An 18,819-nucleotide genomic window follows, 5' to 3' on the forward strand; every position below is an offset into this window, starting at 1 on the left:
AATTTACACCAATAGGGAGACACGCATCCAACCTTTGATCCAATAGTAACACGAGGAAACCGAGTCGTCAACGACACTTGTCCAATCACCTAGCATTTTTTTAACACGACCCAGCCCACTGCGAGGAGAAGAAATACGTTACATCCCCTAGTTTTAATGACAACTTAAAAATCGGACTATTTGGTCAATAAGACGAACGCAAGATATAAACAGAAGGTGAGTTTAACGATTATACTGTATTACTTACACAAGTACATTGGACCTCCGAGCTCTGTTTATCATAAATGAGAGATATTCTTGTCGCTGCTTGGCTAGCTGAAAGATTCTGACCTGTAAACTTGCATGCTACGTTGTTTATAAATGATTAGGCAAACCCTGCTTTTTATAATATAGCGGGTTTGTGTGAGTGAATACACATCTCTCATGCTGCTCACTAACTGAGCAAGTCATTTTATGTACAAGCACATGTAGTAATCTAGTCAATAAATCATATTTGCTTTCGAGTATTGTTCTTCTCAGGTAACGAACTGCTGAAAACTCACGAGGTCGTTTAATAATTTCTTTGCATAATTCAGAAAGTATCAGAGCAGGAGAAAATAATCCGTTGTAATTTTATGAATCTTAGCAACTTCTGCTATGTTCTTGCAGATCTTTACTCTTTATGTGTTTGTGAAAGTATTGCTACCTGTCATCACCATCTCCAGGATCCATGTCTTTTTTGGTGAGTGAGCTTGATTGAGTTAAAATACTTGGTTGTCAAAGTGACTGATTTTGTTTGCATGTGGGTCAATGACATGACTTGCATATTTTTGTGCCCAAGTGCATTATTTCCATTTATATTAATTTGATAAATTCATGACATAGGCTATATCACTTTATTTTATATAACCTATTTAGGCTAGTTTAAAAAAGTACATTTAAATAATACATATTAATTTATGTTTTGTTATCTTAAAACCCCAAAATGTCAGGTCGTGCAACTGTCTGGACAAATGAACAGACTAAGACATTTTTTAAAATGGTGTCTTAATAATAAAAAATGTAAAACTAAATACTATGGTGTAATTTTAGGTTTGAAACTTTTCATATAAACAAATTTGATGAATATCAGTATTTATAAATCAATTTGTATATTCTTAAATGTCAGGGTGGCACAACTGCAAAACATTTTATTATGAATTGACAAGGTAATAGGCAGCAGAGGCAGAGTGAAAAGGTTTGTAGATCTCTCTCAAATATAGGTAAAAACTGCTGATTTCAAGTATGGGTAGGTTGGTACACTTTCCATGTCAGGTGGGACATCTACAGTATATAGCCTACATAAAACTATTTGGTTGTACCACCTGACATAAAAGCAGTAAAAAAAAATGAATGTAAACACTTTGTTCATGACTCAAAAATATGCATTACATCAGCTTTGAAATGTTTTTTAAAACACATTTTTTGAAGCTTTAAAGGGGTGATTGATTATGATTTCACTTTTCTAACTTTAGTTAATGTGTAATGTTGCTGTTTTGAGCTTAAACAACATCTGCAAAGTTATGAAGTTCAAAGCAAAGGGAGATATTTTCTTTAAAAAAATTGCTTTTTAAAGGTGCATTGTGTAATATTTAGGATGATCTGTTGACAGAAATGCAATATCATATACATAACTATGTTTTCAGTGACTTTACTTAATGAACCGTTGTTTTTATTACCTTAGAATGAGCCATTTCTATCTACATACACCGCGGGTCCCCTTACATTGAATGCGCCGGCATGTTTCTACAGTAGCCTTAAACGGACAAACGCGTTTCGTCACTATGTTGTTCTTCGTGCAAAGAAGCTATTTAAAGTCAGCGAATAAAACACTGACACAATGATGAACAAGTAACAATAATATTCGCAATAACATAATAAACCAAAGTAAACCTAATTTCTTAATTTATCTTTGTAAATAAACCTCACTGCTTAACTGGCTACTCTCTGCTGTCTCAGATGACGACATCTTCCTGTCGGCCACCATAACTTCTGTTGGTTGCAATTCACAACCTTACCACTAGATGCCACTAAAAATTACACAGTGCACCTTTAAGGACTACAATAAACAGCTGGTAGGGACTACACGAGCTTCCTCCCGGGTTAGTGACATAACTAACCCTTAAAGGGATGGTCCGGAGTAATTTCAACCTAGGGTCCTTTGCACCATGACCTCGAGCCAAACACCACCCCAGAAGTTGTTTTCCCCTTGGTCGAACATTATTAAAGTTAGAGCTTATTTAGAGATATCAGCCGAATGGCTTAGTGCAGGCGCTAATGGATCCAAGGTTGTATCTCGTAAATGACCCCACTAATAATGCCCGGAATGGTACCAAACTTCCACAGTAGTACAAATAGGTTCTGTACTCATAAAACAAGGCATTGGAAAGTTTGTAAGTACATCAGGAGTTTATTTAAATAACACTTTGAGAGGTTTGAGAGGGGTCTGATTATAATTTCACACACTTCTCGAGCCGCGCCGAAACCGCATGCTAGAAATAGAACCGCAACCGACGCCTATTTTTCACGCGACACGCAAGAGTGTTGGAAGTTTTCAGACAAAATAGAAGGCGCAAAAACATATTAATAAATTACATTTTGATGCTTGAAAGTCTCTCGGTTTTTGACAAATGCATATATAATTGTAATTTAAAAAATAGGCCTAATTATCGATTTTCAAATATTGCCCCTGTCAATAGGCCTACAGAACGAAATATTCTGTAGCCTATTTTGACCTTAAAACAGCCGACGTTGTCTTTGCTGTATCAGGCTATATATATTATGTTTAACATCCAAATGTAGATGGTCTGTCGGCGCACAGAGCCACGCAGTCGCAGTACAGCACGTGAAGTTCGTGAACACCGAATTCCCTTTTCTTTCTTATCTATTTGTGTTTGAACAGACATGTGCACGAAAAAATAAGCCAGTGTCCGTCTCAACGAGTTACCCCGTAAACGCAGTCAAAATAAAACGGATGCGTGTCATTACCGGTATTAGATACGTGCATTCGTCTTAAAGGGACAGCACCCAATATACCTGCAGCTGTTTGTGTCACCAAAGTTAATCAAACAACAAAAGAGAAAGAGAAAAATCACGTTTTGTCAAAAGATAAACTGTATTAATACTTAATACAGTTAATTTACCTGAAAAACATAAAGCACTGCTTTATTTCTCGTGTATTTGTGTTTTATTGTATTTATATTTGTATTTTGTTTATTAGTTTTTATGCAAATGCACTAGGCCTACCCTACACAATTACCCCAATCATCCTAGAATTATTAATTCTTTACAAAAAGAGCTCTTCAAATCATCAGGTGAAATTGTTTTCAGGAAGTAGCAGTAAAGCAAGAAGAAGAAGTGCAAGATAGTTTTTCTAAATTTCATTTGACTCTATGTGCCTATAGGGGTGGGTTGGGGATGGTGGCAATGTAGTATCTGGATATTTGCCGCGGGACGAGGGCTTCGATTACCTCTCTCTTTTTTGACCATACATGTGTTTGCACCCCTGCATTACATCAAAGACTTATTTTACATCTTGTGAAAAAGGCATTATACCACCCCTTTAATTGTCAATGACCCATGTACATCCATCTCTCACTTTCTCTCAGCGCTGGGTGTCAGAGAAACTTAGTGTGGAAAGCCTGAGGGACCTGGAGTTATTTGGAGGTGAGTTCAATAGTCCAGCATCTGATGTCGCTGTGCTTCTCGTACCTCTTTCGGCAAACCCCACCCGCCTGAGCTTATCCCACTGTAGCCAGGGTGAGTGTGAAGGGGAGCCCTAGAAAATCAAACCTAAAAATTAGTTCCTATAATACATTCATATTTCAAGATACTTCTGCAATATTCAAATGGTCAATTGGCCCATCTTGAACTTGTCAAGGAGATAAATATTTTTGCACACAAATCCCCCTCATAGTCAGCTATGCAGGCACATAGCAAAAGAGAAGCTCTGCATATGCAGATTACCCATGATCGCAACCAACCAGTACCTTTGCAAAAGCAACAATGCGGCTTTTGGCTCGCTGTTTGTTTTGCGTGTGCTTCATTAAAGGTTTTGTGAATTTAATATTGTCAATCGTTGTGGGGTTTTGTTGTAAATGTGTCATACAGTGTGGTGTGATACTGCTCTGTAATGGAACAGATGCGTTTCATGCGTTTGTGTCATGGTGACTGATGATGGTGGTAACCGCAGATTCTGTGTGTCCTTGTGCCTGTGAGGCTTTTTAATCTCCTTTCTGCGGTGATGTGTCTATGTATGTATGTAGGATGACTCTGATGTAGTGTAATTGCTAGGTGTTGACGGATTGCTTCTGTGGTGTAACTGACAGCTGAGTCACTGCAACTGATCTGTAGGGGAGATCTAAGGTGAAGCCATATGAAATCTGTTACAGGAATACTGTATGTATTGGTAGATTGTGAGCTTTACTTGTAGACTAGTTTACAGAGAAATCCAGGTATTAAAAAGGCTTCATATCTTTCTACATTTTGATGCGATTGCCTTTTGACAGCATTGTTCTTGCATCAGTATAAACGTTCATATTTTCTCCCATTTAGTTGCAATACATAAAATTATAATATACACAACCGTTCAAAAGCTTCGGGTCAGTAAAATATGTTTATTTTAAAGAAATGATTACTGTTATTCAGCTAGGATGCATTAAATTGCTAAAAAGTGACAGTCTATTCATCAAAGAATGCTGAAAAAAGTATCACGATTTGCACAATAATATTAATCAGCACAACTGTTTTCAACATTGATAATTATGAGAAATATTTCTTAAGCAGCATACTTGAATGATTTCTGAAGGATCATGTGACACTGAAGACTGGAGTAATGATGCTGAAAATTCAGCTTTGACATTACAGCAATTACAGTTTAAAATATATTTAACAGGAAAACAGCTAGCCTATTTTAAATTGTAATAATATTTCACAAAATTATTTTGATCAAATAAACACAGCCTTGGTGAGTGTAGGAGAATAGTCTTTCAAGAACATTAGAAGATTGTACCGACTCCAAACTTTTGAACGGTAGTCTATATTAGACTATTGAAAATAATCTGATTCTGAACAAATATGTTAGAAATAAAAGCATTATTTCAGTCTTGTCTGGTGTAGACCTAAGGATAGTAGGTATACAGTGAGGAAAATAAGTATTTGAACACCCTGCTATTTTGCAAGTTCTCCCACTTAGAAATCATGGAGGGGTCTGAAATTGTCATCGTAGGTGCATGTCCACTGTGAGAGACATAATCTAAAAAAAAAATCCAGAAATCACAATGTATGATTTTTTTAACTATTTATTTATATGATACAGCTGCAAATAAGTATTTGAACACCTGAGAAAATCAATGTTAATATTTGGTACAGTAGCCTTTGTTTGCAATTACAGAGGTCAAACGTTTCCTGTAGTTTTTCACCAGGTTTGCACACACTGCAGGAGGGATTTTGGCCCACTCCTCCACACAGATCTTCTCTAGATCAGTCAGGTTTCTGGGCTGTCGCTGAGAAACACGGAGTTTGAGCTCCCTCCAAAGATTCTCTATTGGGTTTAGGTCTGGAGACTGGCTAGGCCACGCCAGAACCTTGATATGCTTCTTACAGAGCCATTCCTTGGTTATCCTGGCTGTGTGCTTTGGGTCATTGTCATGTTGGAAGACTCAGCCTCGACCCATCTTCAGTGCTCTAACTGAGGGAAGGAGGTTGTTCCCCAAAATCTTGCAATACATGGCCCCGGTCATCCTCTCCTTAATACAGTGCAGTCGCCCTGTCCCATGTGCAGAAAAACACCCCCAAAGCATGATGCTACCACCCCCATGCTTCACAGTAGGGATGGTGTTCTTGGGATGGTACTCATCATTCTTCTTCCTCCAAACACGTTTAGTGGAATTATGGCCAAAAAGTTCTATTTTGGTCTCATCTGACCACATGACTTTCTCCCATGACTCCTCTGGATCATCCAAATGGTCACTGGCAAACTTAAGACAGGCCTTGACATGTGCTGGTTTAAGCAGGGGAACCTTCCGTGCCATGCATGATTTCAAACCATGACGTCTTAGTGTATTACCAACAGTAACCTTGGAAACGGTGGTCCCAGCTCTTTTCAGGTCATTGACCAGCTCCTCCCGTGTAGTTCTGGGCTGATTTCTCACCTTTCTTAGGATCATTGAGACCCCACGAGGTGAGATCTTGCATGGAGCCTGTTGTAAAGTTTTTCTTTCTTCAAAGCAGAAACCAGGAGACGTTGGGATCACGTTCAAACAGAAGTATTCTTTATTGAGCGCGGCTGCGGATTCGTCCAACATAATCTAATCTAACATAACTTTACATGGTATCTTATAGGCATTTTAGGAGGAGGGACTTTTGGAGGTGGAGACAAATTCAAACAAAGCATGTAAATGAGTATACAGGTTAAGGTAACACCCTAGACTGTGAGGGTCTGGCCAATCCGAATTCAATCAGCATAAGGCTCCAAGAGCCATTTGGGTCTGAAAGCCATTTGCAGAACAAAAGGTGAGATTCTCAGTGAATCATTCGTGTGCTAATCCCATCAGTTCTGAGTGATACTGGGACTCAAAGAGCCATTAAAGACAATGAGGAGAAAACAGGAAAGGCAACTTTGCTGAGCAGAATCATTATCTTACCCTTAAACACTAAATACAATATTCTTTACCGTGATGTTATGTAAGGAAGCATATTTGAAATAGATTCTTAAATTTGAATCCTTCAAGCCCCAGTCCGAGGGAGATTGACAGTCATGTTTAGCTTCTTCCATTTTCTAATGATTGCTCCAACAGTGGACCTTTTTTCACCAAGCTGCTTGGCAATTTCCCCGTAGCCCTTTCCAGCCTTGTGGAGGTGTACAATTTTGTCTCTAGTGTCTTTGGACAGCTCTTTGGTCTTGGCCATGTTAGTAGTTGGATTCTTACTGATTGTATGGGGTGGACAGGTGTCTTTATGCAGCTAACAACCTCAAACAGGTGCATCTAGTTTAGGATAATAAATGGAGTGGAGGTGGACATTTTAAAGGCAGACTAACAGGTCTTTTAGGGTCAGAATTCTAGCTGATAGACAGGTGTTCAAATACTTATTTGCAGCTGTATCATACAAATAAATAGTTAAAAAATCATATATTGTGATTTCTGGATTTTTTTTTTAGATTATGTCTCTCACAGTGGACATGCACCTACGATGACAATTTCAGACCCCTCCATGATTTCCAAGTGGGAGAACTTGCAAAATAGCAGGGTGTTCAAATACTTATTTTCCTCACTGTATATACAGGGTGGGCCATTTATATGGATACACCGTAATAACATGGGAATGGTTGGTGATATTAAAGTCCTGTTTGTGGCACATTAGTATATATTAGTACACACCACCCATCTTGAGGAGTTTGCCCCCTCACATATACTAATGTGCCACAAACAGGACTTTAATATCACCAACCATTCCCATGTTATTACGGTGTATCCATATAAATGGCCCACCCTGTGTATATATATATATATATATATATATATATATATATATATATATACCTAATATCAATTAGTTTTCAAAGCTCTAAAATGGTGTGTAAGTGTAATCCATGGAAAATGAAGGGATTTTTTTAGATGTTGCTTTTTCTGTCTGCTTCCATTCCTTTTGTTGCAGTCCATAATTGCTGCTTCATGTCTGCTTTAAAGACGCTACGTTTCGTTTGCTTTTGGCTGTTACATGTTCCATGGCAATGCATAAATAAAAAGGGTTGATCACCAGTATTGTTCAGTTTAAAAAAATATGTTAATATAGAAAGAAAGAAGATATTAAAGAATGCTTTTCTGATGGTTTATTCTTTTTTTTGTTGAATTGAAAGTTCAAGTAATATAAATAGAGATGCACCGATTACAATTTTCTGGGTCGATTCTGATTTCCGATTTTTCATTAAGTTTGACCTGCCGATACCGATTTTAGCCGATTCCGATTTCATTTTTTCTAACCACTTTACAGCACACACAAATATTTATTTTATATCTTTTCTGTAATAGAACATTTTACAATTTGCATAGTTCACACACATCTAAAGTGCAGTGTTATGGAAGAACCATTTCCTTTTCACATTCAATATCCAATATTTTTTTATATATGTATTTAACAAACTAAACGTCTGTATGAAAACAGGGAATGGCAATAAAATAATATATAAATACAAAATAAAATAATATAGCCTTGCAGTATAAAGATATTTCTCAAAGCACACACACACAGGCCTATTGCAATCACTTGTACAAACTGAATAATAAAACAAGTTTAAATGGGTACATTTTCTATAAATATTAGTCTTCGTTTTCTTTTCTGACATAGCCTACTCTAGTTCTTGTTAAAACACGCAAAGTCTGTGCATTCTGGGCACTTTTTTGGTGAAACCCTATTTAGGCTATTTTGTCCATCAAAAGTGTGCTTTCCCTTTAATTGAGCGTGAGCAGTGCAGCAAATGGACTCGGCGCCGAAACACCCGCTTCACTGCTCGCGACGCTCCTGCTTGACGCTCACGCGCTGCTCCTGCTCCCGTTGTGAATGCACTCATTGATTAACATGCACGCCGAAAAAAAATACGCGCTTGCGGTCTGAACGGACGTAATTCACGAGGTTTTCTACATGTGTGTACCGTGTGCACGTGTGATGCTGATGTTGCGCGATGTTAATCATGCGGCGCCCGAGTGCATTTGACCGACATAAAATCGGCATTTGTCAGACTGACCGGCCAGTCGCCGGTCACGGCCGATCACGTGAAAATCGGCCAATTCCGGTCACCAGCCGATCAATCGGTGCATCTCTAAATATAAATATAATTTCTGCTTTCTTTGATCATTTTGTAGGCCTAGGCTATATGCAATTTGCTGCCATATAGATCATATGTGGTGTCAATTTTGACTAGACAAGTAAAAAAAAAAAAATGACAGATACTATTTATTTATGTTAGAATCTTTCTTATGTTATGTTTCATTGTTTGTTAGGAGAAAGGGGGGAAAACTTTTATAAATAGGTGTGGATATATATAATATAATATAAAAAATTTATACCAAGGATGTAGAGCGTTTTGATTGGCAGGATGTTGATAATAAGCTAAGAAGAGAGGTTCTCAGAAAACTAAAGATGTTCTTGATGTTTCTTAAATTTGTGAGAACCACTTTAAAGGCAGATTGTTTGTTTGTATGTGTTTTTTGCATCATTTACATGGTTTCTCTACGCCAGAGCAAACTCAGGCAAGCCCACTAAGGAAAGTAAGTGTGGAATATCTTCCAGCTTTTCCATCCGCCTGTTGGTGTGGGTGTGCGATAGGTGTGCGTGGATGAGCATGTGAACATTTGCGCTTGTGTAAATGTGCAAATGTAAGATTAATGGTGTGTGTGTGTATATGCTCAGATGAATACATCCCCCTGTGCTCCTGTGTTTGCGTGCATGCACTCATCGTGCTGCTGTGACACTCATACCTCCACACCTGCTCAGACTGAGGGTCCAGAAAAGGGAACTGCTCATATTTTAATGAGGAAAAGAAAATTTACGGCTCAAGAAACTCACTGGGTAGGGGTTTATTATTGGGAGTGCTTGATAAACCAAAGGGAAGCAAATACTTGGGGTTCAGTTACCCAGTAATGCAATACTTAAATCATAAATAAGACCCTGAATTAAAGAGCAAACAGATTAAAAGAGCAATGTAACGCATTTATGCTAAAGAACAGATACAATAGATATGAAGGATAGTTCACCCAAAAATTCACTAGAAGATTTGGCCATTATGTCTCCAAAAGGGTTTGTGTTGTTTTTGTCATTTTTCTTTGTCTTATAATTTGCAAGCTTGATTGTGTTAAGACACTATTAATAGTCTAATTAACTTATTTAATAGTCTGATTAACTCCAATGGCAAAAATGGACCCTTATTATCAATGTTAAAAATAGTTGTGCTGTGCTTTTTTGGGGGATATTTTGTATATACACTCACCTAAAGGATTATTAGGAACACCTGTTCAATTTCTCATTAATGCAATTATCTACATGGCAGTTGCTTCAATGCATTTAGGGGTGTGGTCCTGGTCAAGACAATCTCCTGAACTCCAAACTGAATGTCAGAATGGGAAAGAAAGGTGATTTAAGCAATTTTGAGCGTGGCATGGTTGTTGGTGCCAGACGGGCCGGTCTGAGTATTTCACAATCTGCTCAGTTACTGGGATTTTCACGCACAACCATTTCTAGGGTTTACAAAGAATGGTGTGAAAAGGGAAAAACATCCAGTATGCGGCAGTCCTGTGGGCGAAAATGCCTTGTTGATGCTAGAGGTCAGAGGAGAATGGGCCGACTGATTCAAGCTGATAGAAGAGCAACTTTGACTGAAATAACCACTCGTTACAACCGAGGTATGCAGCAAAGCATTTGTGAAGCCACAACATGCACAACCTTGAGGCGGATGGGCTACAACAGCAGAAGACCCCACCGGGTACCACTCATCTCCACTACAAATAGGAAAAAGAGGCTACAATTTGCACAAGCTCACCAAAATTGGACAGTTGAAGACTGGAAAAATGTTGCCTGGTCTGATGAGTCTCGATTTCTGTTGAGACATTCAGATGGTAGAGTCAGAATTTGGCGTAAACAGAATGAGAACATGGATCCATCATACCTTGTTACCACTGTGCAGGCTGGTGGTGGTGTAATGGTGTGGGGGATGTTTTCTTGGCACACTTTAGGCCCCTTAGTGCCAATTGGGCATCGTTTAAATGCCACGGCCTACCTGAGCATTGTTTCTGACCATGTCCACCTTTATGACCACCATGTACCCATCCTCTGATGGCTACTTCCAGCAGGATAATGCACCATGTCACAAAGCTCGAATCATTTCAAATTGGTTTCTTGAACATGACAATGAGTTCACTGTACTAAAATGGCCCCCACAGTCACCAGATCTCAACCCAATAGAGCATCTTTGGGATGTGGTGGAACGGGAGCTTCGTGCCCTGGATGTGCATCCCACAAATCTCCATCAACTGCAAGATGCTATCCTATCAATATGGGCCAACATTTCTAAAGAATGCTTTCAGCACCTTGTTGAATCAATGCCACGTAGAATTAAGGCAGTTCTGAAGGCGAAAGGGGGTCAAACACAGTATTAGTATGGTGTTCCTAATAATCCTTTAGGTGAGTGTATTATTGAAAAACATGATTTTCATGCTTTGAAGAATACAAAGAACTGCATTTATTTGAACCATTATAAACATATTTACTGTCGCTTTTGACCAATTTATTGTACCCTTGCTGGATAAAAGTATTAATTACTTGATAAAGTTGATAAAGGCATGTGGGATCCTAAGGGATGAGTACATACTGTTTGCACTTATGGGTGAGTGAATTCACTGAATTGCTTCTTTGTCTAACAATAATTAGCAGTCTAATTCAACAGACTAATTCTGCATTACCCCTTGAAATTTAAGGGAGCTCTCTTACGAAATTTACTCATAAGAGTTGTCACAAAGAACGAACCAACACCAGGAATAATGATAATGTTGTCATTGGTCACCTAAGCATGTGAAGTGGGATGATGCTCATTGTGTTAATGCAACACATGGAGTCATCCTGTCAAAGCCTGGGCTTGCTGCACTGTTCACTGAAATAGTCCTGCAAACACATCAAAGGGCATAAAATGATTATTATTATTATTTTTCATGAATTGCCATAGACCTGCATGATCTCCACTGACAAATACTCTCATCATATTTGAGAGGATGTTATTGTTAATATTATCTGTGAGTTCCATGGCAGCGCTAATGGAAACTAATGCAAGTAAAAAAAAAAATTTTTTTTAAAAAAGGTACTTGATCTTAATGGGATCATGTATATCTATGACCAAATGCAACACAGTGTATTGTAAAAAATTGTTGATGCTTATAACATGCTTTTGCAAATATGCAGAGTTTTGTGAAGCCATTCCTGCTGCAGTTTCAACTTCTCGTCTCGTCTCGTACTGAGTTTCAGAACAGTTGGACTGAATCTTTAATTAGCCATAATCTGCCGTTTCTCAGTACTTGATCTGTATGATTCTCTGAAGAGCTTTGCAATGGCTGGGATTTATCAGTGTATGTGCAATAAAAACCCTTCCCCTCTTCAAAACCAGGTTGGTTTGTGCAGTTTTCTGTGATTGTATATGTGTGTACTTGAAATGTTTCCTAATTCACTGAAACTGACATAGTTTCATATGTCATAGTATATTTGGTTGACATCTCAAAATACTATGATGCTTTTGAAGTAAAGCTAACATGTACTTAAAATGTTTGCTACCCAAACACTGCTTGCACAGTGACACAAATCCTGTCAGAAACACTAAAGGTTGATGATTGCTGGGGCACATTCAAAATACTTTTATGTTTCATGTTATTGTTTTCTAAACTCCCTATACAACATCTGTGAATGTACAGTGAGTCAAAAAATACTTTAAAAAAATGTCTGCATTAGAAACAAAATATCAAACTAAGTGGCATCTGCAAACAAATAATGCTAGACCTTTATCTTTAACTTTTTTCTGTGACTTTCAACTAACTGGTCCTAAGGTCATTGTAGGCTAGTAGATTTAAGAAATTCACACAGGTGCACCAGCAGAGTAAGCACAGATATACACTAAAGTTCAATAGTTTGGAGTTTTTGTTTTATTTTTTTGAAAGAGGTCTCTGATGCTCACCAAAGCTGTATTTATTGGATCAAAAATACAGTAAAAACAGTTATATCATGAAATTTTGTTACAATTTCAAATAATGTAATGTTTGTAACGTATTCCTAATTTCAGCCTTGCTGAATTAAAGTATACATTTCTTGAAATATATATATATATATATATATATATATATATATATTATTACCGAGCCCAAACTTTTGAATGGTAGGGTAGTTCATCCACTATTGATCAGATTTCACTAATGTTTACCACCAGAAATTGTCAGACTCCAGGAATGTTTTCTTAATTTTGTACAGTAGTTCTATTGTTTTATCCTTTAAAACCTAACATGCTTTTTTTGTGTGAAATGTCTTGCTTGGAAAAGAGAACAAGAACGTTTCTTTAAAATCGATGCCATTTGATTTGATATTTGATCATCTAATGTAATGACATTGATACGTTTTTAAATGTGAATTAAATGTTGAAATACTTTATTGGGTCACTGTATGTCTGCGTACCCACAAACCACTTTCACGAATACACCTCCAGTAAAATCACAGGGTTCACAATCTAATAATTCAAGTATGTTAAAAGGATTTGATTGTGTTGAATGGGCTATGCTAGGAATGCTGAACTGGGATCTGACGTGTGTCTCAATCCGCTCCCTGGTTTCTCAATATTTAGTGGATCAAGGCCCATTCTAATGCCTGAGTTTGTGTTCACAATAAGCTGTCTGACATCAGGAAGGTGATCGAGACACAGCCATATTCAGTTTGCACTTTGTTTATTTGGCCCCGCCCCCAGTGGCATAACTGTAGAGGTTGTAAGTACGTTTGTGGGCCACACTGTGTTGCCTCATTGAACTAATGACTCTTTTCATTGACTCAGGCCCATGAAGACAGTCGAGAGTCTCTGAGCCCTCTCCCACGCAGGGACACCATGGGAAGCTTTCTTCCAGATAACAACGCCTATGAGCTGCACACTGTCATAGGTGAGGCCAAGAGTGCACAGCACTAGTACAGACATCTCTGTGAGGCTCTCTGTGATTCCTACAGCTGATGTGTGCGTTTGTCTGTGCTTGTGTAGGTCGCGGTTTGGAGGACTTGATGACAGTCAATCTGGCCAGGTACAAACCTACAGGGGAACTTGTGGCCATCCGGCGTATTGACCTGGATTCCTGTACTAATGACATGGTCAATTACTTACAGGTCAGTAGAAAGTGACAGCAGGGCTTCTCTCAGAATATACTAGAGATGGACAATTTGAGTCATTTTATATTTATTTTTAATGAATGTAGCAAAATAACTGAAATGCATATTTTGTTGTATTCACAAACCTCACATCACTGATAACAGTTTCAAAATAAGCTATTTTTAACAACTTGTGTCTTTCTTTTGAAAAAAAAATGGGCAATATACATTAATAATGACATTTAGATTTTTCAGTTTAGATACAGATTCAGTTTATCTTATATTTTATTTAATAGTTTTAGTTCAGTAAGAAAGTTTATTTAAATTTGTATTTCAAAAATCCTTTTTTGAAATGTTTGAGTTGTGTTTTTATTAGGCGACTAGTTGGTGCGGAACAAATACTTAACTAGTCAATTAGTCACACACATCGCTAGTATATACAGTAAACATAAGCATTGCAACCATTTTCTGTTTGTTTTTCCAAAGGGAGAACTCCATGTCTCTAAGCTGTTCCACCACCCCTGTATTCTCCCATACAAAAGCGTCTTCATTGCTGAGAATGAACTGTGGGTGATCACACCCTTCATGGCCTACGGTTAGCTGAGACATTCTGCATCAACTATATCAAGTCTGAGCTGCTCATAGTACCAGCTGAAAATGTTTCTTTTGTGTTTCTCTTCTCTATCAGGATCAGCACGAGATTTGATCAGTACACATTTTGCTGATGGTTTGAGTGAGCAGACAATTGCCTACATCCTGCTGGGTGTGCTGAGAGCGCTGGAGTACATACATCAGATGGGCTACGTTCACCGGTGAGGAACGCATGTACACTCATGATTGTTATTATTGTTATTAGTCAAACAGGTTAATACTGTATATCAACCAACCACTCCAGACTGTTGATCTCATGTTTTTAATGTAGGTGCTACAAGAATACTTTTCAATCATCTTAATCTATGTCTGTAGCAGTGTGAAGGCCAGCCACGTTCTGATTGCAGCAGATGGGCAGGTGTATCTATCCGGTCTTAGGAGTATCTTCAGCTTGATCCGTCACGGTCAGAGAGCACGTGTTGTACACGATTTTCCCCAGTACAGTATTAAAGTACTACCTTGGCTCAGTCCAGAGGTTCTGCAGCAGGTACGTTTGATCTACTGTACCAATCTGAATTTTGGGGTCAGTAATAATTAGGAGTGTAACAATATATCGTGTCACAATATATCGCAATACAAAAATGTGCAATATGTATCGTGGATAGTGACAATCTGTATTGCGTATATTTCACCCAAAATGAAAATGACTGTGTGAGGAAAAAATTAAGGTTTATAGAGTTTTAGTGTCAGTACTACATTAAACTACTATATATAATGTTGAATATAATGTATAATAATGCAATGGGGGAATATTTGTGGGTCCTGATAATGCCAAATTTCTTATGCTACCAGTAAAAAGTGGCCTACATTATTTTAAATATATAGTCAGTGACAGAGTGGAAGCATATTCGTCTAAACTAATTGTGTAATCATGAATATTTTTATTCTGGTGTCATCATTGTCCTGTGCATTTTGTTTCCAGCACCAAGTCCAAGCCTATTCATTTCCACCCGCAATGTAATATCAAATTTTCCATTTTAATCAACAATACATTTTTTGTTAACCTTTCGCCATATGTCTTGGAGTATCGCAATAATATCGTATTGTGAGTTCAGTATCGTGATATGTATTGAATCGTGACATGAGGGTATATCGTTACACTGTGTTATCGGTATATCGTGTTTATTGTTTTAGACACCGATAATGGCAAGAAATGCTTCTTGTGCACCAAATCAACACATTAGAATGCACTAAAACATATATATATATATTAAAATCTTACTGGCCCCAAATTTTGATCAGCATGTATACTGTACTTATAATACATCAGAAATTAGCAAATTACATTTTTATTAAATCTGTATTAATCTGTCTGTGCATATGACAGAATCTTCAGGGATATGACTTCCGCTCAGACATTTACAGTTTGGGCATCACTGCATGTGAGCTAGCTAATGGTCACGTGCCTTTTAAAGACATGCCTGCTACGCAGGTAAGACAAACACTTGCTTTTTGATACATTTTTTGCTTTCCCTCCTTTTTAATTTACATTTAGCTTCATAAACTGTCTCTTTGCCTGTTGTCAGATGTTGTTAGAGAAGTTGAATGGTACAGTCCCCTGCCTGCTGGACACCACCACCATCCCCCCTGAAGAACTGAGCATGAAACCGTCTCGCTCAGGGGCCGACTCTGGGATCTGCGAGGGCCCCAGTGCCGGTGGAGCTCGCCACACAAACGGAGAGCCCTCATCCTCCTCCGCGGGAAACCCATACAGCCGGACCTTCAGTCCTCACTTTCATGCCTTTGTGGAACTTTGTCTGCAGAGAGATCCTGAGAAAAGGTCAATATAAGACTCTAGTGCTTCATTTATTTTTAAAGCACTAATTCAAAATTCTTATATGATTTACTCACCATCATTTCATGTGGAACAGAAAAAGAGAAATTTTCAAGAATGGACTTAACACTCTTTTCCTTGTAATGAAAGTGAAAGGGGATCTAGGATGTTGAGCTCCAAATTGATAAACTGTAAAAAGTTTGTCTTTACTTTACAAAAGGTCTCATTTCTTAGCAACTATGAGCAATATATATTTTTATAGCATTAATCTTTGCTAATGTTAGTCAATAAATGTACATTTTTTCATTGATCCTGATCTCAAGAGACCCGGGTTCGTTGTCCGCACAGAGCGGGGCGAGTAGGACCTGGGTGAGGGGTAACGGTTGCATTAACTAATGTTAAAGATTAACATTCTCTGAGGAGACTAATGTTCAAAAATGTAAATTCTGTCATCATTTACTCGCCATCATGTCGTTCCAAATCTGTATGAATTTCTTCTGCTGAGCACAAAAGAAGATATTTTGAAGAATATGGGTAACCAAACTTTTGATTTGAAAAATGTATTAGTAAATGTAAAAACGAACTTTAACCAAGATTAATAAATGTTGTAGAAGTATTGTTCATTATATTTAACTAATGTTAACAAATGAAACCTTTTTGTAAAATGTTACCAAGTAGGTTATACTTTTGTGGTGCAATGAATAGATTGAAATTTATGTTATGTCTTCAACAGACCTTCTGCCAGCTCTCTGATAGGCCATTCCTTCTTCAAACAAGTACGTTTTACCCTCTTCTGAGCAAAAACCTGACATATGTGTACAAATTTAAACAGAAAGTGGTTGCACACTTACTCTCCTCAATGTTTCATTGTGGTCAATGTAATGTTTCAGATAAAGCGCAGACCATCCGAGGCTCTTCCTGAGCTCCTGCGTCCAGTTTCTCCAATCAGCAGCCTAGACTGCATGCAGCCTCAGGATTCGCCCACTGGACTAGCCAATCTGGAGTCTGATCTCAGCAAGCTGGATGTGGATGACTGGGACTTCTGACATTAAAAACGTATGAGAGATGGAGGGACGATGGATTGGATGGAAAGGGGGTGATTTACCGTAGGACTCTTGAGAAATGGAAATTGAGAAATGTGGATTTTGTTTTGTGTCTTTTTTCTTTTTAGTTTTAAGGGAGAAAAAGGGAAGGCCTGTGCTATGCGAGCGTGATATAGACATTACAAAGAGCTATAAAGAAGCTACAAGAGACTCTGGAATGTCTTTGTGGTTTGTGTACGTCACTGAAACTAAAATAAGAGACTATAAGAAGAGAAATGAAAAACCAGCAGCCACTTAGCCTTGCTAATGCATCCAGAAGCATGAACTGAAGCCTGAGGCATGCACTGCGCACCCTCGCCTACATTTTAGTTACTCTTACAGACTGGCCATGTGACAATGGTGATCACTTCAGGCTACTGAAATGTGTTCTATGCGTTTCAACTGAACTAATGACACTCTATGAATGTCCACCAGCTTACAGCAACACCAGTTCACAGTTGAATTACCATGTATCCTAGCATATTTGTCCAGTGAAGCATAAAGAGCTGTCAGTAAAGTCAAACTCGACTGTCCTATTTATGGACGGATTGTGGGAATGGTGCTCAATAGTGACGCCACAAAAAAAATGCTAGATTACTTTTTTTTTGCCTGCTATCTGGTGCAGTTGTTAGTTTAAAAACATTAATTCTGTTGTATTTTTGCTAAGATTAATTTCTGTTCTTGGCATGTGTTACAGAAGGAAGTACTTCAATGGACCGTCTGTGTATTTTCAGCATATTTACATCTTGGTCAAATGGAATAAATGTTGCCATTGATTTTGTTTGCTGTTATAGAATTTTTTTTATATATTTAGAATGTTGTTCATTAGATTACAACTTGTTTTGAAAAACAACATCTGCAATAGTGATTTCACTACATACTATGCAGTTTACAATACTAGGGATTGTCATGGAAATTCTTAATACGAATACAACCTACCAAATCGGACTTCTTCACCACGGACAATTTAAACAACTTAGTTGTTGTTATAATAATAACTACAGTATCTCAAGGTAATTCCCTGAATACTTACAATACAATACAATACTTCCCTGAAGTAAGGTGACGGCGTCCCGTCAAGAAGCTACTATCACCATGACTATCACTACCTCAATCACACATGAGCACACAGGTCTTTAGCATCTATACACTCTCACCGTCCTTCTCTGGTGTACGCTGGTCCGACACAGGATCATTAATAGTACATTTAAATCATACAGTGGAGTAAAAATCAATGTCACTCAAGTCTTCTTCACTGTGATTTGTTCTGGTTATTGGTTTGTAATGATCTAAGCTAATCATATGACTGTTAGTTCTACTGTGTTAAGCACTTTTTGGGCAAGTATAAATGGTCTTTGACCTGAGCATCCTTAGTCTGCACATTTAATGCTGAAAATGCGTATTACATAAAATATTTCTATC

General features: G+C 37.9%; 1 protein-coding gene across 3 annotated transcripts; it reads left to right on the forward strand.

Moving 5' to 3' along the window:
- Positions 1-93: 93 nt before the first annotated feature.
- On the forward strand, positions 94-18,180 carry strada (STE20 related adaptor alpha). Of its 3 annotated transcripts, XM_084134412.1 has the most exons (13): positions 94-216; positions 649-721; positions 3,627-3,684; positions 9,256-9,284; positions 13,589-13,691; positions 13,787-13,908; positions 14,377-14,485; positions 14,579-14,702; positions 14,857-15,028; positions 15,869-15,973; positions 16,068-16,321; positions 17,049-17,091; positions 17,206-18,180. In XM_084134412.1, exons 2-13 carry the CDS (start codon positions 710-712, stop codon positions 17,359-17,361), a joined length of 1,287 nt encoding a protein of 428 aa, XP_083990538.1. In that variant the 5' UTR covers positions 94-216; positions 649-709; the 3' UTR covers positions 17,362-18,180. The 3 variants fall into 3 exon arrangements, with proteins under 3 accessions (XP_083990538.1, XP_083990540.1, XP_083990539.1); XM_084134414.1 differs by lacking the exon at positions 9,256-9,284 and having other exon boundaries at positions 113-216; XM_084134413.1 differs by lacking the exons at positions 94-216; positions 649-721; positions 3,627-3,684; positions 9,256-9,284 and adding an exon at positions 11,913-12,166.
- The last annotated feature ends 639 nt before the right edge of the window (positions 18,181-18,819 follow it).

The sequence above is a fragment of the Abramis brama genome (assembly GCF_963993115.1).
Source record: "Abramis brama genome assembly, chromosome: 1".
Classification (NCBI taxonomy): Eukaryota; Metazoa; Chordata; class Actinopteri; order Cypriniformes; family Leuciscidae; genus Abramis; species Abramis brama.

Bases quoted from the DNA above. Each gene is read 5' to 3' on its own strand.
- strada (XM_084134412.1), top strand. The intron at 13,692-13,786 runs GTGAGGCCAAGA...GTGCTTGTGTAG, and splicing joins TGAGCTGCACACTGTCATAG to GTCGCGGTTTGGAGGACTTG. The intron at 14,486-14,578 runs GTTAGCTGAGAC...CTTCTCTATCAG, and splicing joins CACACCCTTCATGGCCTACG to GATCAGCACGAGATTTGATC.